General features: G+C 46.3%; 1 protein-coding gene across 1 annotated transcript in view; it reads right to left on the bottom strand.

Moving 5' to 3' along the window:
* Positions 1 to 22,723, bottom strand: part of HABP2 (hyaluronan binding protein 2) — a 36,039-nt gene extending 13,316 nt beyond the window's left edge. The window contains exons 1-3 of the mRNA XM_054436118.2: positions 22,586 to 22,723; positions 8,176 to 8,212; positions 1,239 to 1,355 (exon numbers count right to left, since the gene is read on the bottom strand). Coding sequence (XP_054292093.1) covers positions 1,239 to 1,355; positions 8,176 to 8,212; positions 22,586 to 22,654 — 223 coding nt within the window. The 5' untranslated portion in view covers positions 22,655 to 22,723. The remainder of the gene's footprint in view (positions 1 to 1,238; positions 1,356 to 8,175; positions 8,213 to 22,585) is intronic.
* Positions 22,724 to 25,618: the final 2,895 nt, after the last annotated feature.

Here is a 25,618-nt window from a genome sequence, read left to right as displayed (position 1 = left end):
ACGGGGCCTTTCTCATTGAGAAACTCCCCTTTTCCCTCATCAGTGTTTTTCTCCTCCCAGTCTTGCTGGGAGTGCCACAGGGTCTGTCTCTGATGCTGAAGGTATTTCACAAGCCTGAAGACCTCCCCTACTTCCAGTGCCCAGGGGTGGAGGTCAGGAGTGGGGAAAGAAAACCCACCCCTAATGAAACGCAAGCTTTCTGAACATCAGGAGAGAAGACCAAAGGCAAGAGGGTGACAGAAGAATTGGCGGCGAGGAGGAAATGACCCAGTGGCCTTCATCTTTCTTCAACTACTTGTTCAGTTAGATTTTGTCATATTTCATCTGTGCCTGTGGCTTTTCATGGTTGTCTGAATGGATCTTCCCTTGGGGAATTCTTTATCCTTCTGTTCACACACATTGTTCTTTGGTTCAGGAACTAGGATCCCTGGGCCCTGCTCTTGTTTTGATGGTCCCTTCTGATGTTCCCCCATGCCCTGTATCTTGGCCCTGCCTTCCAGGCCACTTTGCACAGTTACACAGCTTTTATTCCAGCTGCTAAGTGCTTTCCATTCCTTCTCCTGGTTTAGCCACATGGCGTTGCTTGGACCCAGCTTCTTATTTTCTTTTCTGTCCCATTGCTTGGGTTAAGAAGCCATGAAAACAAAAACAAGTGTGGTAGGAGCACATGTGTGTGAATACACACCCACACATATGCACACACACACACACAATCTAACAACTGTGGAAAGCTTCTAAGGAGTGAAGGGAGAAAGAAAAAAGTGAAAGGGAAGGACAAGTCCTGGCAAAGGCAGGAGGGAAGGAAATTCCCAAAGCTGAATGTGTACATGCTACAGTCTGGTGCTGAAGGCTGACATGGACTTCCTGCATCCTTAGGGTCTGACCTGTAATCTAAGCTAAGGGAATGATTTTGAACACAGCTGCTATTCACAGCATCAGGAAACCTGGACAATACTGCATTAACTTGCTACATGACCTTGGCCAAGTCAGCTCCTCTCAGCCTCACTTACCTCATCTGTCATTTGAGGGTAGGGGAGATGGTCTCTAAGAACCTCCCCAGTCCTCATAGCATATGAATCTAACAGAAAAAAAAGCCAGTCCAAATAATTTCTTCCATAGCTATTTCACAATGCTGGCCAGAGAGGAGAGGAGGAGAGAGAGGCCCTTGCATGTGGTCCCACATACACTCCCCTCTGACCTTCTCCCAGGAGAGTCCCTGAAAGAGATTTGGTACCTACCGGCTTGGTCCTCAGTGTAGTACCAGTCAGGATTCTCAGGGTGGGTAAGTGTGCTACTGGTGTTCTCTTCCTGATTATAATCCTCGTAGCTGTAGTCATACTGGTCAGGGGTCCAGTCTGCAGGGGTGGTAACAGGACAGAAGAAATCCTAATCATTACACTCAAATAGGTCAGCATTTTATTTAGTTGGACACCTTTTCCCCAAAGAATTCAAAGTCCTGCAGGAGGAATCGTGTCTCTCCAGCTCTGCACAGTGAGGGGAGTGGAAAGGAGGGCTCAGGCTTTGCATCTTTTCATTTGGGGGATGCTATGACCCGGCAAGGTAGTGTTGACAATTAGCAGGGTCATGAGCAGCTGATTGGAAGTGAAGAGAAGGAGCCAAGTCCCAGCTTTCTACTCCCTTGACCTTAGGTAAGCCAACTGTATTATCAAGTCTTGGTTTTCTCATCTTTGAACAGCAGGAAGAGGATTGGGACCTAGCACGTCTACAGGGTCCTACATGGGGTCTGCCCGGGGTCAGATCACACTATACTTGAGTGCCTGGTTGCCTTATCCTGTGGATAATATTTCTTGATGGGACTTCATTAGTCACCAAGCTGAATGAAATCAAAGAAAACTCATCATTTTCCTTTTGGTCATGGCCAAGCATTATCTACAGAGTCATTTTAACAGATAACATTTATTGAGCCTTTATTATGTACCAGGACCTGTGCTAAGCACTTTATATGCACCATCTAACTTCATCTTCATAAAAATCTAGGAGGTGTATCGTTCACTGTAAGTTGAGAAACCTGAGGCTGACAGAGATTGAGTAACTCGGCCAAGGTCACATAGCTACTAAAGGGCAGGATATGAACTATGGCAGTTTGTCTCCATACAACCCCTAAATCTCACTAGCTCAACTGTAGCACTCAACCGTTTCAACTGGTGCCTTACATTGCCTTGGATACTCCCACACTTACCCTTGGGAAAATGTGTCCCACCATCCCCATTGACTATCCAGCCTGCTCATTAGGAATTTCCCAAGGATAATCTTATAAAAGTTCATGGATCTTGCCTATAGTTGTAAACCTCACACTAGACTGGTCACTGGGAAAAAAAAAAAACAGGTATGTGTAAGGTTGGCTGGACTCAAGCTCTTTGCTCTCTGGGGCCTTGGCAGGGAGATCCTGGTAGCTCTGTGGCTGGTAGGTCTGTGGAAGTTTGGGATTTGAAGAAAGTCAGGTTGACTTTGCTCTCTCCAGCCGATGGGAGTATGGCAAGTCGGCAAGCTGAAGCTGCAAGGAAGCTGTCCAGAGATGCATATGATAATGAGGCGGGAGCAAATGCAGATAGCTGACTTGAAAAGGCACTCCTACGGAGCCAGCTGATGGCTTGGAGGATGGCACTTTACCTAAGCCTGATTATCAACCACATTATCTTACTCGTCTCTCAGTCATTCTGTTAGAGTCTTTATCTCTCTGGCTTTTGAAAAATCGACTTTTGCACAATGGCTGTTTTATATTTCCCATTAAAATGGAACTAGCTTTTTATTTCTTTTTTGAATACGCCAACTCTGGTTTCTTGCCAAAGTTTCACCTCATTTATCACAGTGTCAAGTCAAGACTCCCTTGGCTTGCTCATTATTTCTCCCGAACTGCTTTTCCCAACTATGAAAATGCTCCCGGGGGAGGCCACCTTTTTAGGGCTGAGGATCCTGGTTGAAGATAAGGCCATTGTCTTCCTAGAGCATATAAAGTTTTCCTCCATCTAGCATGATAAAGCAGAGAAAGAGAGGGAGAAAGTGAGAAAAAAAAAAGTTTTTCTGAGTTTGACATGAAGGATTTCAAACTGACATTTAGGAGAGACAATGGGGTTTGGTAATGAGCTGATTGCATTGCTTAGTTATTTCTTTTTCTTTGAAGAATTTATTTTTGTTTTTCCAACAGGTGTTTATAGATAAATGCCCTTCAGATTGCTTCTGTAATTTCTCCCATCTCTCCCACAGGTTGGCAGTCAGACCAGCTAATCTTGGCAAGGCCATTAAGAATTACTTCTTTTGCAGATATTTAGAAATGGGGAAGATTCTGATGTAGATGGTATGGTGCGACTTTTCCAGGTGACGAGGGATGAATGAAATGTCTGTTAGAGGATTTTGACTTGAATCCAGACCTGTTAACAAGGTCTGCTTACCTCTCAGTGAAGGCAAAGAAGAAATAAAACACATAGGCTTTGAATCATATTCCTGCTAAGAAAGGCTTCCTATTCTCTAGGGCCCATGGGCCTCAGTCAAGATGGATAGAACGAGCAGAGCTCAGTGGCCCCAGGTAGCCAGGGTGGAAGAAGCCATCCAGCTGGTGGTTGTGCAAGGAAAGTCACCAAGATCCTTTCCATTTGGGATAGGCTGCCATGTGATTTGAAGGTGCTTTATAGGAGCATCATCTGGGAGGGTTTCTCCACTTCCAGGATTAAACCTTATTTTGTCTTTCCCATTATGTTGGCACTTAATCCTATTGTCTGCATATGTAACTTGTCTTGTGAACCTACAATGGACCAAGTGTTATGCCAGGTGCAGGATGGCATTGGGAATGGTGGAGAGTTATACAAATAAGAGTAGGATGTGGCCTTGTCCTCAAGGAAGCCTCCAGCCAAGGTTGGGTGGAGGATGAAAGCCAGCTAAGGAAGGGGATTAAAGAGTAGTGAAGAGGTGAGGGAGCTAGAAGTGACCAAGTCTAGGCCTGGCGCCCTCAAGTTCCACAGTGGAACTCTGCTTCAGTATGAGCCAATCTGATGACAAAAATAGCCCTTGATTCTCCACCCCTCCCTGCACCCACACCCTTTGCAATGTGACATTTCAGTTTCTCCCACCAAGAGATGGAGTCAGTTTCCCTGCCCCTTGGTTCTGGGTTGGCCTTAGGACATGCTTTGGCCAGTAGCATGTGTGATGGAAGGATGGTGTGCCAGCTCAGAGCCTGGGCCTCAAGAAGTCTTGTTCTCTCTTGACTCTCTCTATCTCTCCCACTCCTGGACACACATGACTGCCATGTGAACAGTTTGACCTATTCTGCAAGAGCGTATGAGAACATGTGGACAACAGCTGGCCTAGTGGTCCAAGCTGAGGCTTCAGACATATAAGAAAGCCCAGCCAATATTCAGCAAGATAAGAGGCCAGCCAATCTGCCAGCTTCTGCAGACACATGAGCAAGCCCAGTCAAGATCAACTGAGCCCAATGCAGCCCGGAAGAACTGCCCAGCTGAACCCAGCCAAAATTGTCAACCCAAAGAATTGTGAGCTAAATACATGGTCAGTTGTTTAAGCTACTAAGTTTGGGGTAGTGTATTATGCAATAATAACAAACCGACACACAGGGCTTGATTGATATTAGATTGCTAATGGGATAAGAATTTTAGATACAAGAGCATTCCTCTGTGGCCCAGTTGGCTGGAGAGTTTTAAGTGTCATAGCTAGATCTCAGATGGCACCTCTCTTGGGTATTTGGTCTATCTTATTCGTTTCCTCCAACTAGATAGTTAGTTTCTTAAGAGGAAGGGCCATTTCCATTCCTCTTTTAACCCCAGAGTGCCCAGCACAAAGCCCTACCTGTAGTTAATGTATGTGATTGACAAATTTATTTTTCCCTTAGTGGCTAAGCCTTTCTGCTTTCTGATTGGCCTGCATGCAGCTTTGTTGGCTAAAAAAATGGAGTCTGCTTAAAGCAGAGCAAATAGGGAATTTCAGTAAGAAACTGTGTGAGAAATGGGTCAAATGTACTTGGCAAAGAAAATACCTGATGAGCTCTGTAGAGATCTAGAAACTCATCCACATATTTTCCTGGGTAGAGAGGCACAACTGTCTGACATAAATTTTGGTTCCACTGGTAGACTGTAGAAAAACAGTTCAGGTTTAAACATAGATTATTTGTGACTTTCTCTAGGCTATAGAAAAGGGAGGAGCTTTGGGAAAGAAAGGGGCAGCTGTTCAAGAATTTTCTATCAGGAATAAAAAGAAATTCTTGTGAGTTTGTCTCGTTTTCAGTCTGTTTCTAGAAATTATCAGGAAGGATCATGAGAGTATCCTGAGTTAAGCCAAATTATCCTAATAATAGGTTATAATGTGTTGAGTATTTTCTGTATATCAGACACTAAACTAAATAAATGTGATTGCCCACAATCTTACTTCACCTTAAAGCAACCCTATGGCATAGGTATTATTATTCCTATTTTGCAGATAAGGAAAAATGAAGGCCAAGTGAGATGACATCATAACCCAGGTCTACCTAACTCCAAGTCTTATTTGCCTTTTTACAACCCTGGAACCTCTTATAGGTTTGAGTTTCATGAAACTCCATGGGTTTTAGCTTTCAGGAAGTAGCATGCATTGGGAAACCTTCTTAAGCACATGCTCTGGGTCCCTTGACCAGGATTAACTCAGCCCATGTTTGGGGTCTCTCAGAAAATGCTCAGAGTTCCTGCGATGGGAGCTTTGCAGCTGCTCTGGTTAAGGAGCTTGCCAGATGTGTGGAACGGAATCAAAATCCCCGGAATGTCGTCCCTGTTGGCATCATCCATCACTGTGGCACAGAAGGCTCCTCTGAGGGCCTCCTCCAAACCCCAGCCCTGTCGGCCTGCATTTGATGCTTCCAATCTGGCTGGCGGGGCAAGCCCAGCAGAGACTCTCGCTGGCAGGCAGTAGGACAGCTGATGGATGGGCTCAGCCTGCATTGCTGGGCAGAGCCAAGCCAGCTTTGAAGAGGCAATTCCACAGGCCTGCTGGCTGTCGTGGCACCTGCTTTGGGGAGATGGGCAGAATCTGTGCTGTTTGCTGGCTACCTCCTCCACCACCCACTGGGGACTGTGGACTGGGCACCTTCTGCTCCAGCAAGGCCCTCACCGTGCGCTGTCTCCATCAAGACCAACCAAAGAAGCAGCTTGCCCATGGGCACAAGCACGGGGTCTCCTTCGCCACACTGTTGTCTAGAGCCAGCAGGGAGCTGACAAATACCATCAAAGCACAACCCCTGTGAGAGGTTAAGTCAGACACTGAACAGGGATGTTTTTAAACTGAATCTACTCTTTGCAAAAAGGCCCAGCCTCTACATCTCAGCCCACTCCCTGGAGGCTATGACACCTCGAGATGGACTCTGGATCCCAGGAGAAGTCTGCTTCAGGGTCCCTTCATTTATATACCAAACTGTCTGAAGCTGTTGGCAGAGTTCTTGTAGGGCCCAGTTTCTTGAGGGTTAAATTAAATACTCTTCACTCCCTATAAGTGGTTTTTCAGCCTGTGCTTAAAAAGCCTCCAGTGATGGGAAACTTATTACCACCTGAGAGCCCAATGGCCCATTCAGATTTCTGATATCACAACTCTGATAGTGAGAAAGTTCTTCCTGTTTGCAGATGAAATCTGACCCTGTAGCTCCCAGTCTGTTTGATTAAAGCTATAAATCTATGGGCACACAGGCTAACTCCACTCCCTTTCCGTGGTCTCTGTTCAGTAGGGCCACTGCTTACAGTTGCTCGAGTTGTTCACTGCACAATTTCAGGGTGTCATGAACTCACTGAAGATGTCTCTTACAACTTTCTGGCAGCGGGCAGTAAAGTCAAGGGCCCTTGAGTCTTCTGTACTTCTTTTTCTTCCACTGTGTCACCCCATAGCTCCCATAGCCCTGTATCTCTGAAAATCAGACCCAGGGACCCCCTTCAGCGGTGCCTGAGCAATTTGTGCTCAAGCGTGGGGAAGAGGCCACCCTTCCAGCCCCTTGGTCTTGGCTCCTCCCTGGATTCCACATGTGGGTGGTGGTGTGGCCGTCAGCTAGGGGATAACTCTCTGAAATACACGCCTTCAGAGGAACTGAACTATGTGTTGTTGAATATCCTTCGTATTGGGGAAAGACACAGATTTTCTCAAAACCCCACACGCCATGCCCATATACATTTGTCTTCAACTCCACAAATATCTTCTGAGCACCTGGGACAGAACGAAGGCTTGGCCTCATCTTTCTGCCCATCCAGGGTTTGCTGCTGGACAATATTGACTGTCAAACTGAATTTGGCCCAGTTACTGCCATCTTTGTGCCAAATAAATCCTTGATTCAAGGTTCAGATGTGGCCACAGTCTCCATGTGTTGTCTGCCTGGCTATGGCACTCTGTGGGTGACCAGCATAGATCTCTACCAGTGGGGTTGTTGGCCTCTGGCCAGATGGAGTGGTGAGCAGAATTTTCTCCACTGGGGCTCAGGGCTGCAAAGGGAGACTCAAACCCAGAGCCAAAGGACCAGGAGTGCATGATGTGGAAGGGGTGGCCCTGCTTAGCCTGCGCACGCTGTGGGCACGAGGCCGAGGACACAGGAAAGGGAGACAATAAGAGAGTGAGTCTGTGAGACAGAGAGCCTTTGTGAAGATACAGGATCCGCCGGGTGGTAGATGCATTGAGCCTGAGGAAGCAAACCATTTGGGCAGAGGGGACAATGGCAGAGGTGCTGGTGGGAGGGTATCACCAGGGCAGGTCAGCCCGGAGGCCACCCTCCCACAGAAAGAGGTGGAGCGGATGAGTGTGGCACAGGACTGGCCTGCCTGGAGCCAGGTATTTTTCGTCTCGCCCTCACTTTGCCTTGGCCTTTCACCTCATCTCAGCCTCCAATTCACTGTGTGGCCAGGAGTAAATTGCTTCCCCTCTCTGGGCCTCAGTTCTTTATAAAATCAAGGGTTTTAACTACGTAGGCAGTATTTCCCTTGGGATCCTGAGCCTGGGCTCAGCGGTGTCCACAGGAAACTCAAAATTGTGTAAAGCACTGTGGGTGCACAAATTTTGGGGGCAAGTTCTCAAAGGTGCCTGTGACACCCTGGAACCAGTTGAACCCTGAGGTCCCTCCAAAACTTCCATACTTAGGCCTCCTTTTCACCAGCCCAGAACCAGCCTGGGATTGGTGGGAAGCCCCAGGGAGATCAGCACACTTACCTGGGTCCAGGCTTTCCAATAAAGACATCAGGGAGAACTGAAAAACAAAACAACACAGCAGATCAGCGTTGAGATGGAGCTCTGCCGGGCGCGCTCCTTAGCTGTCAGCCAGAGGAGATCGTATGGGGTGCAGGTGCACTGCGTGCTTTCTGATGGTTGTGGCTGGGATGGAGGTTGAAGGGAGGGGGGATGGGGTCTGCTTGAAGATACATGCCCCCCACCACCACCTGTGCCCGCTGAGCACTGAAGCATTGTCCTTCTCCACAGCAGGGGGTTGTGTCGTTTGTCTGCACCTGTCCTTGCTTTGGAACACGGCTGCCCAGGTACTGGCGTGCTCGTCAGTTGCAGTGAGTTTCATCTACTCCCTGCCTGATCACGCATTGCTGCATTTCATCCTTATAACAGCCCTATGAAGAGGCTTGCATCAGCCTTGTTTACAGATGAGAAAATTTGGACTCGGAGGTCACATAGCTGTGGTAGGTTTTGGAATTCATGCTGAAATCTAGGTGATTTCTTCAGGCGACAGTTCCTGGGGATTGGGGATGGACAGATGCTTAAAACTCTTCAGTGGCTTCCCATTGTTCTTAGAATAAAATACAAACACCTGCCATGACCTCCAAACCTCCTCCCATACTCCTCCCTCCCATTGCCCCTTACTAGGCTTCAGCCACACCTGGCTTCAAAATGGCTCAAGCTAAATTCCTCCCACCTCAGGGCCTTGGCAATTATTGTTGCCTCTGCCTGGAAGCCCCCCTCTATGACCTTCGCTAGGTCTCAGTTTAAATGTCATCTTCCCTGAAATATCCCATCAATATGACATTTCCCTGTCTCCATTGTTTTGTCACTGCACCCGCTTATTCCCTCCATGATCCTTGTTGCAGTGCATAGATTTACATTTGTTTATTTGCATGTCACCTGTCTCTCACATCAGACTCTGTCCTCCAGAAAGGCAGGGATTTTGTCTGTTTTGTCATTGATGTATTATACCTATACCTAGCATAGAGCTTGGCACATGGCATTCCTCAAGAAGATTTGCTGAATAAATAAATAATGACATAAATAGTGACATAAATAGTTCCTTTAATATGCAGTACTCAACCCGAAAAAGAAAGTATTACTCATTTAATAACTGGAGTATGCTCTTCCACTTTAATCAGGGGTCAGCAAATAAGGGCCCTCGGGCCAAGTCTAGCAATTGTGTTTTTGTAAATAAAGTTTTATTGGAAAACAACCATGCCTGTTTGTTTATGGCTGCTTTTGTAGCGAGAAAGTATAATCCCAAATATTTACTATCTGACATTTTACAAACAAAGTTTGCTGAACCCTGATTTAAAGAAATGAGAGTTCTACCACTAGACAGCTTTCCCTTTGGGTCTTGGCTGCCAGAAAGCTGAGATCAATGAGATACATCAAGCTAGGCAGTTTGGTATATTTGCTGCTTCTACCCTCTGCAGAATTTCTAATTTTCTGTTTTACTGTAGGCTTCCTTACATGATTTTGGGAAGTAGGTAGATGATAAATTAGGAAATAAAAATAAAAAGAAATAATGCATCCTGATATGATGTACTGAGGATGTACAATATCAACAGATAGTATTCTTGGCAAAAATAGTTACCCTGAATTTACTCACGAGGAACATGACAGATCCAAATTGTGAGATTCAAATTGCAGGGCATTCTACAAAACACCTAGCCTAGCCTCCAGAAAAACATCAACACCATAAAAGACAAAAAAAGATGGGAGGACTATATTTTTAGTAAAGGACATGGCAACGAAATGCAGTGTGTGACTCTTAATTGGATCCCGGATTTAAAAACAATGGCAAAAAGGACATTGAGTGCTGTGGTTTGTGCTGACTTGGATATTTGTCCTCTCCAAACCTCATGCTGAAATTTGATCCCCAATGTTGGAGGTGGGGCCTCAATGTTGGGGCATGGGGGTGTATCCATTACGAATGGATTAGTGCTCTCCCTGAGGGTAAGCAAGGTTTCACTCTATTAGTTCCTAGGAGACCTGGTTGTTAAAAAGAGCCTGGCACCTCCACCCCTCCCTCTTGCTTCCCTTCTTGCCATGTGATCTCTGCACACTGGCTCCCCTTTCCCTTCTGCCACGAGTGGAGGCAGCTTGAGGCCCTTGCCAAAAGCAGCTGTCCAATCCTGGACTTTCCAGCCCTTGGAAATCCAAGCCAAATAAACCTCTTTTTAAAAAAAATACCTCACCTAGCCTCAGGTATTCCTTTGTAGCAACACAAAATGGACTAAGACACTGAAACAAGTGGGAAATTTGAATATAGACATATTAGACAATATGTCTATATTCAATGTCAATGTTGACTTTCTTGAGAGTAAACAATGGTATTGTAGTTCTGTAGGAAAATGTACCTATTCTTAAGAGATGCTGGCCAGGCGTGGTGGCTCACGCCTGTAATCCCAGCACTCTGGGAGGCCGAGGCGGGCAGATCACGAGGTCAGGAGATCAAGACCATCCTAGCTAACAGTGAAACCCCGTCTCCACTAAAAATACGAAAAATTAGCCGGACCTGGTGGCAGGCACCTGTAGTCCCAGCTACTCGGGAGGCTGTGGCAGAAGAATGGCGTGAGCCCAGGAGGCAGAGCTTGCAGTGAGCCGAGATCGCACCACTGCACTCCAGCCTGGGCTACAGAGCGAGACTCTGTCTAAGAAAAAAAAAAAAGAGAGAGAGAGAGACGCATGGTGAGGTATTTAGAGTGATGTCTGCAATTTACTTGCAAATAATTTGGCAAACAAACAAACAAAACAACTATACACACACACAGGAGAATGAGAGACACAGCAACTATAACGACATGTTAACAATTGTGGCATCTATCTGGATGAAGAATATTCATTGCATTATTCTTGCCACTTTTCTGTAGGTTTAAAAAATTACAAAATAACATGTTGGTGAGGGGAAAGGAATGCAAAAAAAGGAAAAGAGGCCATTTGTTATCTGGGACTCTTCCTCTGTCTAATGACTTCCTGGCTAACCACGTCCCCCACACCCTGTTTCTGCAGGCAGTGAGATGGGACAGGTGTTCTGTTTGGGGCTGAGGGTGGGGGTTGGTAGTGGGGAGGCCTGGCAGAGGAAGGGCAGCTTAGGCATTAGGGGTGCTCCTGGGCTTAGGGTGAAGGATTGCCAGAAATGGGTACCTCTGGGGTTGAGTGCCAGAGAGGTGCCATGAGGGGACCCTAATATGGTTTGGCTGTGTCCCTACCCAAATCTCAGCTTGAATTGTAGCTCCCATAATTCCCATGTGTCATAGGAGGGACCATGTGGGAGGTAATTGAATCATGGGGGTGTGTTTTTCCTGTGCTGTTCTCATGATAGTGATTAAGTCTCAGGAGATCTGATGGTTTTATAATGCGCAGATCCCCTGCACACACTGTTTTGTCTGCTACCATGTAAGACGTGCCTTTCACCTTCTGCCATGATTGTGAGGCCTTCCCAGCCATGTGGAACTGTGAGTCTATTAAACCTCTTTTTCTTTATAAATTACCCAGTCTCGGGTATGTCTTTATTAGCAGCATGAGAATGCACTAATACACTAAGACTTCAAGGACAAAGGTTACCCCTTCTTCAATCTCGCCCTCATCACCCCCAGTCATCTGGGCCTTGGTCCTGGTCTTTGCTCCCTGCCTTGCCTTTCTCAGGGCAGGGCCTGTCTGTCTAGACCTGTCTCCACCCAGTCCTCAGGAGATTCCCTACGAATTCTTCTCTTTGAGCCAAACAGGATGGGCCATGTCCTAAGAAGTGGGCAGAAGACTTTGAGGGACATCCTTCCTCGGGGTCCAGCACGGAAGGGCCCTCCAGGATCTGCACCTGGGCCAGCATTGCGCATCCTGGCTCCAGCTGGAGCCTGAGGGACAGCCGGGTGCCATGCTGCCTACAGCCAGCAGGTGGCAGACGTGCCCTTCCTAGGAGCTGGTGCTCGGAGGGAAACCAAACAAAAAGAAAGCCGAGACTTCCTGGGCTGGGCTCTCAGGGAGCCTGAAGCTGATGTGCAGCTTGGGCTGCCTGTCAGGGGGTCGCCGGAATCTGAAGCAAGTCACTCATTTTGTGACTCACAGTGTCCACCCACAGAGAGGGGCAGTGGTGTAATGTGGAAACTGGTAGCCCGAACACCGGGCTGGATATTTAGGGACCGTATGGGAAAGTCCAGGCTGATAGTCAATTACTTATGCCTATATCCAGATCCCTGAAACTAACCTGGATGATGGTAGGTGGGAAGGGTGGACACAGTATTTGCCTCCTTTCATTCCATCATTCCATTATCTCTTCTCCCAGAGACAAGGAAATGATAGAAGAACCCTTACTCCTGAGACTTGCACATTCAAAGAGAAAGATCGATGGAAGAGTAGGAGGAAGAGATAACTAAGGAGAAAACTGTGATCTCAGTTCACATTCCTTTAGAGCTGACAATGTGCCATCACCTGTGCTAAATATTTTACGGGCATTTTGCCTTGTTTGTTGAACACAATACTTCATAATTTAGGTATTATGATTATGTCCATTTTAGAGGTGAGAAAACTGAGGTTTTCAGATATTAAGTTGTCTAAAATAACTTAACTAGGAAATGCTGGAGCCAGGACAGGAGAGCATCAGTCTCACATCAGAGTCCTTGCTCTTAGTCACCATTGTCGTGAGGGACCAGGAAGCTGCCGTGTGTACACAGTAATAAAGCAAGGATGGAGGAGAAAGAAACAGAAAACCTCGTTAACCTTAAGAGAGGCAGGTGTTGAGCTAGGTTCAAAACCAGGGGCACTGTTCTTGGAATGCTTTATAAAAAGGCTTATCTGTGGGCCGGGCATGGTGGCTCACGCCTGTAATCCCAACAATTTGGGAGGCCGAGGTGGGCAGATCACTTGAGGCCAGGAGTTGGAGACCAGCTTGGCCAACTAGCAAAACCCCATCTCCACTAAAAATACAAAAATTAGCCAGGCGTGATGGTGGGAGCCTGTAATCCCAGCTACTCGGGTGGCTGAGGCACAAGAATCACTTGAACCTGGGAAGTGGAGGTTGCAGTGAGCAGAGATCGTGCCCACTCCATTCCAGCCTGGGTGAGAGAGTGAGACTCTGTCTTAAAAAAAAAAAAAAAAAAAGCTTATCCAATCTGGCCTAGGCCTGGCAGGCCACAGAGAGGGCCTACTTGGCCCCAGTGACAGCTGGAGAAAGTACAAAAGTCAGATTGAGCCTCAGCCAGCCTACTGCGGTAAACACATCTTAACAAACATCTCCACCCAGATCAAAAGGCATGTAAGCCATGCCCACTTCTCCCACCACATCCATTCCTAGTTTCAACAGGGCTAAAATAGCACATGGTCCCGGCTGAGCCATCTTCTCTTAAAGGGTGGACGCTGCTGCTTCTGCACATAGTAAGGTAGCTGCTTTGTAGTATATTTAGAAAGGCCATTCTAGATCCAACTACTGTTTCTTCTACTCCACACTTGGGCTTTCTCAATGGATCCCTGGCTCAGGACACTGACTTCAAGGTTAGGAGCAGGCCCTTAGCAATGTTAAACTCCCTAAGCCACCAGAGTCTTAAAGTCTGGTGTCCTCCCAGGTTAAGGTTGGTTAGTGAGGAAGGCAGGGAGAGAAGGATCCCGAGTCTCTGAGTCTTACTGATTTACAGTGTAATCTCCTTGGGGGTGGGGTGCACATACATCAAATCTATTTTGTCGTATCTTTAATCCAGTGATTATTTCAACTAAGATTCTTCCTCTGCCTTCCAGAATTCCAAAACTTCTGGAAGACAAAACAAAAAGCCTAAAAGTCTGAGTTGATGTGTTCCAGAAATTCGTTGGTAGAAAATGTTCTCAGAGGGATTAGGAGGCAGTGACAGGGGAGATTGGGCCAGATTTGTCTTTTGGGGACAGAGGCTCAGCTCAGAATGAACTAAGAGCAGAGAAATCTTCTGCTTGCTGGGTAAAAGGTTGGGACTCTAATCACACCATCCCTTCCTCCTTGCATGTTCTACCCTATGCCTGGTGGTAGGCCACATGTTGCCAACCACCAGGGAGGGACTGCGTTACTCCCAAGGGCAGCTGGGGAGGAGAGACCTCTGCACCATGGCCATGGTTGAGGCTGCAACCACTGGACTGGAAGGTGGACAGGGACAAATGTGCACAGTTCAGCAGGGCCAGTCCCCTTGCTGGGCAAAGAGCTCAAGGCCAGAGTGAGTAGTGGAGGTGGCAGAGGGCAGTGGCTGCCAGTGGCCAGGCCAAGTCCTGCCTCATGTTGTTCTTCTCTGGCTCCTGCCACAAAGATAAGTGATGTCATTTCAGCCTGAGTTGAAATCATCACTGGATTAAAGATAGGACAAAATAGATTAGACATATACACTCCCCACCCCCAAGAAGATTACACTGTAAATCAGTAGGATTCAGAGACACGGGCTACTTCTCACTCTGCCCCTCCTTGACTTTCTGTCTAACCAACTTTATCCTAGAAGACACCAAGATGAGCAGTTGTGCCAAGCCACTCAGTCCTTTTATTTGAAAATTGTGGTAACATATACTGAACATCACATTTATCATTTTGACCATTTGTAAGTGTACCATTCAGTGATACTAATTACATTCACAATGCTGTGTACTCATCACCACTCTCTAATCCCCAAACTTTTTCATCATCCCCAGCATAGACTATACTCGCTGAACAGAAATGCCTCCTTCTTATTCTCCCTCAGCCCTGCTAATCTCTAGCCTACTTTCTGTCTCTGTGCATTTGGCAATTCTAAGTATCTCATGGAAGCGGAATCTTACAATATTTATCCTTCTGGGACTGCCTTTATTTCACTGTGCATCATGTTTCCAAGGTCTTCTAGGTAGCATGTATCAAACTTTCCTTCCTTTTTACAGCTAAATAGTATTCCATTGTCTCTATCTAATCACATGTTGTTTATGCATTCATCTCTTGATGGACATGGGTCATTTACACCTTTTGGCTATTGTGAATAATGCTGCTATGAACATTGGTGTACAGATTTCTGTTCAAGTCTCTGCTTTCAGTTCTTTCAGATATGTACTTAGATGTGGAATTGCTGGGTCCTAGGGTAGTTCTACGATTAACTTTGTCAGGGACCGCCATACTGTTTTCCACAGTGGCTGCACCATTTTACATACCTACCAGTGAGGCCTGAGGGTTCCAGTTACTCCACATTCTCACCCACACTTGTTATTCCCCATTCTCGAAAATGATAGCCATCCTAATAGGTATGAAGTGAGCCATCCTAATAAGTGTGAAGTGGTGCCACTCCATCCCTTCGTAGGCACAGGAACCTTGCCCTTCTTGCTTTTGCACACATTGCTCAATGCCGTCTCAAGACTGGCAGGTTCACTGCAGCTTTGCTTTCACCTGAAGCTCAGGGGAAGGGGGCAAAACTCTCACGGGAAAATGTGGAAGCCAAAGGTGAAGGTGCTGGCCAGCAGTGCCTGTGGGTGGTTTCCTTCCTGGACACCTGGGTGAAACTGTTCACCAGACCACAGTGATGAGCCAGGAGCCACTGTAGAGAGGAACTGGCTTAGACCTTTCATCTGCAGAGGAGAAAGATGAGGCCCAGCATGGTGAAGTGGCTTGCGTAAGGACATGGACGCACTGGGGCAGGGGAGGGACTCAAGCTCAGGTCTCCTGGCTCTGACACCGATCACCTATGCCTGGCTCAGAGGGATTCTGTGCAGCTTCCCTGCTCTAAAGCCCAGAGCTGGCCACTCAGACCCTACCCAGCTAAGGGCTGAGCTGCAGCTTCCTGTGACAGTGGCAGGCAGAGATGGGACAGGGGCAATGGGCAGAAAGAGAAGAGTCCCATTTGTACATCTGGAGAATTTCCATTTTAAAGACATTGGTTCTTAAACCTCAATGTGCATAAGAATTGCCTGGGGAACTTGATAAAAATACAGATCCCTGGGGCCCATCCACAGAGGTTGTGCGTCCTGGGTCTGAGGTGGGCTGGGAACACAACACACATCTTCCTCCAGTGCCCAGGCGACTCTGCCCTTGGCCACGCTTTGGTTATACCAAGCTCTCTTGGGTGTGAAGCTTCTGGCTGAGGAGACTCAGGGCCTATCTTTGCTCCTGTGCAAGTTGTTGAGTCTCTCTGTGCCTCAGTTTCCCCAATTATAAAAGTAAGACTTCCCTTTCCCAATTCCAATGTTTTATTCAAGGAACTTTGGCTGCTCAGGAAGCGTATGGCATTTGCAATGATTACTCCGCAGGTGAGACTTGGTGAGAAATATCTGTACAAATGGCTCATCCCAGGGACTTGGTGCAAACAGATGGTGGTGGAGGGGAGCTTTGAAGGTTAGGGAGTGAGGCCATCCAAGACAAGGAGACTGGGTAAAAATTCTGCATATGATAATGCTCTTGGAAGCCCTTTTAAAAGGCAAGCGAAGGCTGGGCACGGTGGCTCACGCCTGTAATCCCAGCACTTTGGGAGGCCAGGGTGGGTGGATCACTTAAGGTCAGGAGTTTGAGACCAGCCTGGCCAGGATGGTGAAACCCTGTCTCTGCTAAGAACACAAAAATTAGCTGGGCGTGGTGGCGGGTGCCTGTAATCCCAGCTACTCGGGAGGCTGAGTCAGGAGAATTGCTTTAACCTGGCAGGCAGAGGTTGCATTGAGCCAAGATCGCGCCATTGCACTCCAGCCTGGGCAACAGAGTGAGACTTTATCTCAAAAAAAAAAAAAAAAATTAAGACAAGCAAGTGGACAAAACCAAAGCGCAGCTGAGCATGGGGCTGCCTCATAAGCACAAGCCCCCACATTTCCCTTTTTGGTCAGCCAGCCCCAGCAAATAGCCCAGGGCTTCAGGATGGTAACTCCCCCACTGGGCATCAGCACCACCTCTGCTGAAGCTGTGCTCACTCCTGTGCTTTCCGTGGCATCAGACGTGAGCCAGTGCTGGTACCTGAGTTGATTGAGGTGGTGCCTAGCCAGGACGTGAAATAACAACAGCATTAGAATAAAACAGAAAACACAGCGTGAGAAAGTCTTTCTTTTCTCAGGTTGACTGTCAAGCCTTCCAGTCCCACCAGGGGGAAGGACTGGGGGGTGCTGGTGTCTCTATCCTCTGCCTCCTGCTGATCTTTCCTCTAAGGAGGATAAAGCTGCTTCAGGCTCAGAGCTTTAGCATGTCAACAGCAGCCAGCTAGAATTCAATGACATCACTTTGCTTTCTTTGTAGTAATGACAACTTCCTTTAGAACTAAATCAATTTAGGTAGAGAAAAGGTGAGTCTTTAACAAAAGTATTAAGAAACTAATTTGGGATTTGGCAGAATTTCTGAAGATGGCTTCATTCATGACTGAAGTTTTGAAAACACTGAATGAACTGTTTTGCTAGCCGGCAAGACTCAATCCTTGTGGTGTCGGAAAGCAAAGGGAAAGCAAAGCTTCGTGGCTATTGAGGGAACGTCCAGATGGGAGCGACTTTGTCTCCTGCTGGAAGCTGGAGTCTCAGGCTGCTGCCCATTTTGACACCTTTGATACCACACAAAACGGTCTTGTTTGTCTTTGGGCAGTGCCAGGCATGATGATCTCAACCACGGTGCTTGTAAGCATAGAACTTGGCGTTGGGTAGACCTTGAATCCCAGAGCTGTAACCTCCCAGAGGTGCCATCTTGAGTAGATGATTTAACTGCTCTGTGCTTAGTTTCTTGTCTGTAAAATGAGAATGACATTGGTCCCTACCTCACAGGGTTTGGGAGAAGCTTAAATGAGATAATAAACATAAAGCATGCCACATCTGGCAAATGTAAAGACTTCATACGTGGTTGCTGCTACTATTAATTATTACGATTACTCTTACTACTACTATTATTAATAGCCACTGTTGTCAGTGAGTTCGTTTTGTTTTCTCAGAGTGCCGGAAGAGCCGACTGAGGAGAACTTACTCAGCATCAACTTTTCCTGGAACTTGTTTGCGGGTCACAGGCATGGTGCACCAACCCCCTCCCCCCAACCATTTTTCCTGGGATCGTTGCCAAGTCCTAAGCCAGGAAACCTTGTTATATTAATTATGAAGAAAAAGCATGTTTTATTTAAAATCCCGGCTGCCGAATATTCTTCCATGCTGTTTCTCTGTGACAGCGGAATTGCTCTTGCGTTTAGGAAACGCTAATGAATTTAAAATATAAATATACCCGTGCCTGTATACACATGTGATTTCCTGCAACCTGATTTCCCTAAATACCAGTGTACGCCGCTAAAGGTAATGAGTTGGATTTGTGCTTCAGATCAGTTAAAAAAAAAAAAATCTATGAGAATTTGCAGTGAAAATCAGTCCCTCCCCTTTCCCTGAGACAGTGTAGGTGGCAGTAAGAGGGAGGAATGCCTCTTCAGTCTCTCCTAGGCCCGAAAGAGACTCTGGCCTTCTGGAGGCTTTGAAAAGAGTGGCTCCCATCTTCCTGTTCAAGACCTTGTTTGGTCCTGGAGCCCATGCAGGTGTGGATGCTTGAATTAATCGGATGCTGAGCCTGGCCACTTGCCCATCTCAAACTGGCTCTGATAAGTCAATATCCACAGCATTTCTGAGCAATAACCAGAGAAGTGCACTAAGGCAGAACCAGGCAGACAATGCACATTGGTCAAGAGGAAGAGTTCTAGATAGTATGGGGGCCAGGCATGATGTGTCACACCTGTCATCTCAGCACTTCGAGAGGCCAAGGCTAGAGGATCACTTAAGGTCAGGAGTTCGATACCAGCTTTGTGGAACATAGCAAAAACCAGTCTCTAAAAAACAACAACAACAACAACAACGACAACAAAAAAAGAATAAAAGAATCAAAGAGAGAGAGAGAGGACTAGCAGGATCTAGGAAACTCAAGCTTCTTTCTTTCTTTCTTTCTTTTTTTTTTTAATTTTTTTGAGATGGAGTCTTGCTCTGCTGCCAAGGCAGGATGCAATGGCACCTTCTCTGCTCATTGCAATCTCCACCTCCTGGGCTCCAGTGATGTTTCTGCCTCAGCCTCCCAAGTAGCTGAGACTACAGACATGTACCACCACACCTGCTTAATTTAAAAAAAAAATTCTTTTTGATAGAGACAGGGTCTTGCTATGTTGCTAGTCTCAAACTCCTGGCCTCAAGCAGTCCTCCCACCTTGGACTCCCAAAGTTCTGGAATTACAGGCACGAGCTACCACGCCTGGCCTCAAACTCCATCTAATAACAGCAGCAGTGGCTACCCCTCTCCGTGGTGCCAGCCAAGAATGTGAACCCAGTGCTACTCAAATGTCTGATTTTCAAGAAAAGCTGGGAATCTGTATCTTTATGGGAAATGCTCTGTGTTCCGATTTTCAAATGTGGCCAAGCAATTAAAATAAAACTAAAATACTCTTCGAGTCAATCTTCTACCCACCAAGTTAAACTTGAGCTGTGAGCAGAGTGTATTTCAAGCTGCCAATTTGCAACTTCTGACCTATGCAAACTTTTTTGTGGCTCTATACCTGGGAAGATTCTAGAGTTCTAGGGTTTTAAAAGCCCACAAATGTAAACATTGTTTTAATTGAAAGCACCTCCTTTGCAGGGGAGAGGAGAAGGCTTTGTCTTTCTTCTTTCTAGGGATGGGCTGAGATAAGCAGGCAAGTTTGACAAACATTGTCCTCTGGTTTCTGGGCTTGGAGAGGCCAAATTCCATTATGGCTGAGCCCAGCTGGGCCCCAAATCACTCTAAGAATCCTAGCAAGAAGAGATTTCTAAGACAGTCCATGCCTTATTTACAGTTAAGCAGGCCTCCTGTGATGAGCGTGGAGTCAGACAGACCTGGCCCCAATCCTGGCTGGAAATTTAGTTTAACATCTCTGAGTTTGTATCTCATCCATAAAACAGGGATAATGATACGAGGCTGTGCTGGACAGGTGCTCAAAAATGATATGTTAGAAAAGCCAAACCTCGAGTAGAACAGGAAGGCACAATGAATGATGCCCTGAAGTTCACAGCAATGATTTTTGACCCATATCTCTTGGGCTAGTGGATATCAGAATAAAAATCTCCATGGCAGATGATCCCAAAGAACAGTCCTCATTTGCTACATGATCTGAATTCACGGGAGAGTACCTGGGTGTCTTTCCAATGAATAGTGACCACAGAGCTTATAGCTAGCTGCCTTTCTTTGGAGTTTCAGAGACACGTGGAGTCCATTACGCTCCACCCAGCAAACATGTGCCTGGTCTAAGAGCCTCCTTTCCCTACAGGAAAAGCCATGTCCCTGAAGCTGTACGAACCAAAGAAATCTCATCCTCACCCAGGGCCCCAGACAGGAGACCTGGCTACACGGAAACCAGTCTGTAATCTAGAGCTCAGCTCTGCCACTCATCAGCTGTATGACTTGGGACGGGCCCAGTTTTCCAGCTTCGTTTCTGTAAAATGGGAGCATAGTAGGAATTACTTCTTGGGGTCCTTCCAGAGATGAACCAATTCATGGAAAATTCAGGGGCTAGCACTCAGGACTTCTCATTAAATGGTAGCAGTTAGTTATGACTTTTAGCTGTGTGGGAATGGAGAGGCCATCCAGCCCAGCTGGCTATGTGTCTTCTTTACCCCCCATGACACCCCAAACTCTCCAAAGCATCTGAGTGACTTGGCCACTTTCCCCTGATGTCTGTGTGCCGGCCTGTGGAACACAAGCCGCCTTCCCAACCACCTGTCTGGCACACAGCTGGGGTAAGAAAGCATTCCAAAGCCCCGAATCCTCTCTTTGGAATTGACTAAGCTCATTGCCTGAAGGCTAACTCTCATATTTTCTCTTTTATCCATTATTGACTTATAATTTCATTGCTAACCCTAAAAATTCACTGGGGTTTGCAAAAAAGGGATTTTTTGGGACCATTATCCTTTTGTGAACTTCAAACAGACTGTGTCAACGTTTCTCCTTGCCTGCAAAGTTTAGGATCGAATTCTTTCTGACTGGTACGTTCTCTGGGCCCCGCGTGGGCCTCTGATGATTTCTCCTGCCTTTCTCTAGACCTGTGGTATTTCTGCTGTGTCTCAGCCTCAGACACCCAACAAGCCATCAAATGATGTAGGGGCTTGACAACAATTTGTAATTACAGCCACCACACACACACAAGTCATGATTTGAAAAGAAAACCCTTTCAGAAGTGAGTCACTTGGCAACTTAATACAGAGCTAAGATAGGTGTCTGAGCACAGTTGACGGAAAAGAAAGGAGAAGCTATTGTTTTAAAAACATGCTAATCAGAAAACCTGTAACTTAATCTTCTTCCTTCAGGAAATGCTCTATGGAGTGAAATGGGGAACAAAAGGCAAAGGTACTTAATAAGATAGACAGGTTATGACTGTTATTTTAGTTCTCATCCTCTGCCCACTTTCTACCACCCCTCCCCAACAAGGCGGAGCATTCTCTGATTTTTATGGAGTAGTTGTGTTCATTCTTGACATTTTAAGGGAGTGGAGCTCACATTTATTTGTAGGCCACATACATGACCTCGTTTAATTGTGGCCCTCCCCAAATCTATGAGAGGTTAGCACTTGATTTGCAGAAGACAACACTGAGGCTCAGAGAGATTGTGTTCCTTGCCCAACATTCCACAGCTAGAATGTGGCAAAGCTGAGATTCAAATCCTGACTCCAAAGCCCACATTCATGCCTCAGACCACAACCAGCATGGAACTCCAAGGAGACTACATTTCTGTGCAAGGCCCTCTTTCACATGCCCACAGAGATCCATCTGACACTCTTGGACCACGGCACACAGAAGGAACTAACATCTTGACAAGTCATCTGCTCCGTAAGGTCCTGAGTCCCGCGTTCAAGACTCTCTGATGGGACTTCCCTTCCCTGCTCACTGCAACCTCCCTTGGGCCCCTGCTCACCCTCTCTGCCTCATCCGCTGCTGTCATGGGAAAAAGGAGACAAAGTACTAAACACAATGCTTCTCCCCAATCCAAACTATTTATGCAGACCCACTGCCAGGATCTCTTGCAGTCATCAGGTTTCCCCCTAAGGCCATAGCACATTGCTTCTTACCCTAGTGTCAGCCACAAATCGCTGGAAAACAGGGTGTGTCAGCACCAATAGATAGGTATATTTTCCTGGGGAGAGAGTTTATAGCTTTCCATGGCTTCTCAAAGGGGTCTATGAGATCCATGACAGATTACAATCCATGCCCTGGGGCACATTTTCTTGCCCCATTCTCCTTTGCTGGAATGCATTCATGGAGGCTCCACTCCAAGATGGCTCAAGTCAGACACCTGTTCCCATGGGAGTGGCTGCTCAAAAGAAACCAAGCCACAGGCCTGCATTGGTTCTTGTAGTTAGAACATCTCCAACCTGGCAACTCCAGCCTTTCACTCTAAAGTTTCTCATCACTCTCAGCCTAGCTTGGTCCTCCTAGTAAACTTCAGAGTCTCTCAACTACAGATATTAGAAAAGAACACTTACCCCACAGGCTGTCTTTCCCACCAGAGCCATTAACAACAGAACATGGAGATCAGACATCCTGGCAAACATCTTTGCAGTTTAAGGACTTGTGTTTCGCTCTCAATAAAATTTCTTTTGTTGTCTATGCCTTTAGGGGGGAAAAATGTCAGTCTCCAAGGATTCAGGAACAAATGAAGAGGATGCAAATTATTAACTAGGCATCAAATACTGTTTAATGTTTAATGTTTTGCAAACTAACTATCTTGATTAAACAAATGGCAACTTTGGGGCTGGGCTGAGTCATGAGGTGGTTTCTCTTCTGGGGAGAAACTCTCCAAAGAAAGTAGCTGACATTGCCCCCTGGCTCCACGGTGCACAAGGCAGATGCTGGGTGTTCCGAGCAGAAAGCCTGACAGCGTAACTAGCATCCCAGCCTCAGGATAAAAGATCAGGTGAAGCCTGTGCCACAGGCCTCTGCCAGTGCTGATTTGTACAGAATGTTAATAGACTTCTGGTTCATCAAATCTCAAACAGAATTAAGGCATGGATGGGCTCCTAATAACATCACACTTTATATTCATGAGACATAAATTAAAGGATGCAAAACTGCTATTGACAAACATTGATTCTGGGCCCTTTGAAGTGTTGCGCACAGTTGCTTGTTGGCTTCAAAAGTTTTCTTTTAAACCTCATTACGTAAGGCTTTTACTTTTTAATTATTTTTTCCCCTTTCGCTGGAGTCTTTCTTTGATCAAACGGAGGAAAGAAAAACATGGTGTTCATATTTCAGGACAATTGTTTCCTATGTTCCTTATTTAGCTATGCTGGTTGCAGGTAGAGTTCTGTCAAGCAGCAATTACCTATTAAGTGTGGGTTCTTGTGGACACAATCGATCTCTTTAATAGTCATGATCTTAATCTCCTGTAAACAACTGACTGTCCACAGTAATCTATGCCTGGGTTCCAGGAATCCTCCTGACCTGAGTCATAAATCCAAGTTTTGAAATGCTGCTGCCAGCGGAGGCATGTGCTCACCTGTGCCCCCTGCCCAGCCCTTCCCCCACCTGCCATCCCTGTTTGGCACGCGGACTGCATCAGTGGCTGCATCTACTTCTGAAAGCCAAGTTGCTAGCCAGGGAGGGCCCCACAGATCCCAGCCCAAAAAAATGCCCCAGTCACCAGATGAGCCTTGAAGGACTAGCCAAGTCCTGGTCCTGCCATTTTACCTCCTAAATAACTTCCACATTATTTTCTTTTATCCACATATTTTTGTCTCCACCCTATTTTAGGCAGCCATCAACTCCTCCCACCCCACCCCCCACACCATCAACATCCACCTGATCACCATAATACATGCCCATGTTAGTGGTCCCTTTTTCTATTATTATTATTATTATTATTTTTGAGACAGAGTCTCACTCTGTCATTCAGGCTGGAGTGCAGTGGCGTGATCTTGGCTCACTGCAACCTCCGCCTCCTGGATTCAAGTGATTCTCCTGCCTCAGCCTCCTGAATAGCTGGGAATACAGGTGCATGCCACCACGCCTGGCTAATTTTTGTATTTTTAGTAGAGACGGGATTTCACCATCTTGGCCAGGCTGGTCTCAAACTCCTGACCTCAGGTGATCCATCCTCCTTAGGCTCCCAAAGTGCTAGGATTATAGGCATGAGCCACCGCGCCTGGCTGTAGTCCCTTTCCCTAGAAAGTTCTTCTCTAGCCCTACTCTGTCCTTCCCCTAATCCTTATGACAACCATAAATCTGTTAACTGGAACCCTGCTCACTCCTGAGCAAGTTAATTTAGTTAACTCTCCTAGTTAATGCATCTTTCATCTCTTAGCCCAAACATTACTTCCTCAGAAGCCCTGCATGCATTTCTTCTTTATAGCATTTATGAGGTTGTAATGTCACAGCTGTATTGCTATTTCATTAATATTTGTTTCCCATTGTCCCCATTAGCCTGAAAACTCAGGAGAGCAGGCACTCTGTTTCAATCACCATTGAATCCTTGGCATAGATGCCCAGCACTGGATAGGCGCTCAATAAGTTTATGTTGGATGAAATGAACAAATGAATGACCACTTTATCCATGTGACAGTTGGACATGTTATCACCAGGATGCCTTAGATAGCATAGCCAACTCAATGTGAAAGGAAAAACTGGATGTGAAAAACTAAAAGTATTTGTGAAATTTTAAGCACACTTCAACTTATTCATGAACACTCCATTAATATTCATCAAATACTTACAGAGGCTCTGCTGTGAGCCAGGCATTGGTGATGTGGGGATGAAGGAGGCAGATGTGAACTGGTTGAGGAGGAGACGGGCAGACAGTGAAAAAGTAAACAGTTAATTTTCGTTAGTGATTTCTATGAAAAAGAGTGAAACAACGTGATGGAATAGAAATCCTCATGGGCGGGAGGATGGGAGGTGGCTACCATGACATGGTGGCCACGGTGACATGGTGGCTAAACAGGACCTCGGTGCAGTGCTGAGGATTTTGTTGGTGGTTACCTGATCCCAGAGCAAGGGCCAAGGAGGCAGCACACATGAGGACTTTGCTGGAGTCTTCACAGTGTTTGTACAGACGGTAAAAAACAAAAACGGAAATGTTCAGACAAGCCAAACCATGAAATCACTCATGTGACTCAGGCGTCTCTTTTCCCCTCCGCTGCCTCATGTGAATTACTGACCTTCTGACTTTGAGGAGAGATTCCCAGAAAACAAGCCAGAAGCTTTTCTTCCTGTGTCAACAGGAAGTGACCTGGTGAGTTTGCTGTTCATCTTTGTAATCAGATTAATTTCCCTGACATGTAATCTTCTCTTTATTTCAAACAAAAAGGGAACACTTTTGCTCTTTTTGTAATAACTGCAGGCCTTCCACATATTGTCTCTTATTTCCCTAAAGTTTTGTTATCATGACAAAGTGAAATTAAATAAATTTCTACAGTTAGTCCTAAAGGAGAGAATTCTCTAAAATATACTTAATCTTTTTAATTTAGAAGGACAAAAGAGGCTGGCTAATCATGTCATATGTCTTTATCTGAGGAGTTGGA

The sequence above is a fragment of the Pongo pygmaeus genome, chromosome 8 (genome assembly GCF_028885625.2).
Source record: "Pongo pygmaeus isolate AG05252 chromosome 8, NHGRI_mPonPyg2-v2.0_pri, whole genome shotgun sequence".
NCBI lineage: Eukaryota > Metazoa > Chordata > Mammalia > Primates > Hominidae > Pongo > Pongo pygmaeus.
Note: the sequence above shows the minus strand (reverse complement) of the source record. Positions and strands in the feature narration are given on the sequence as shown.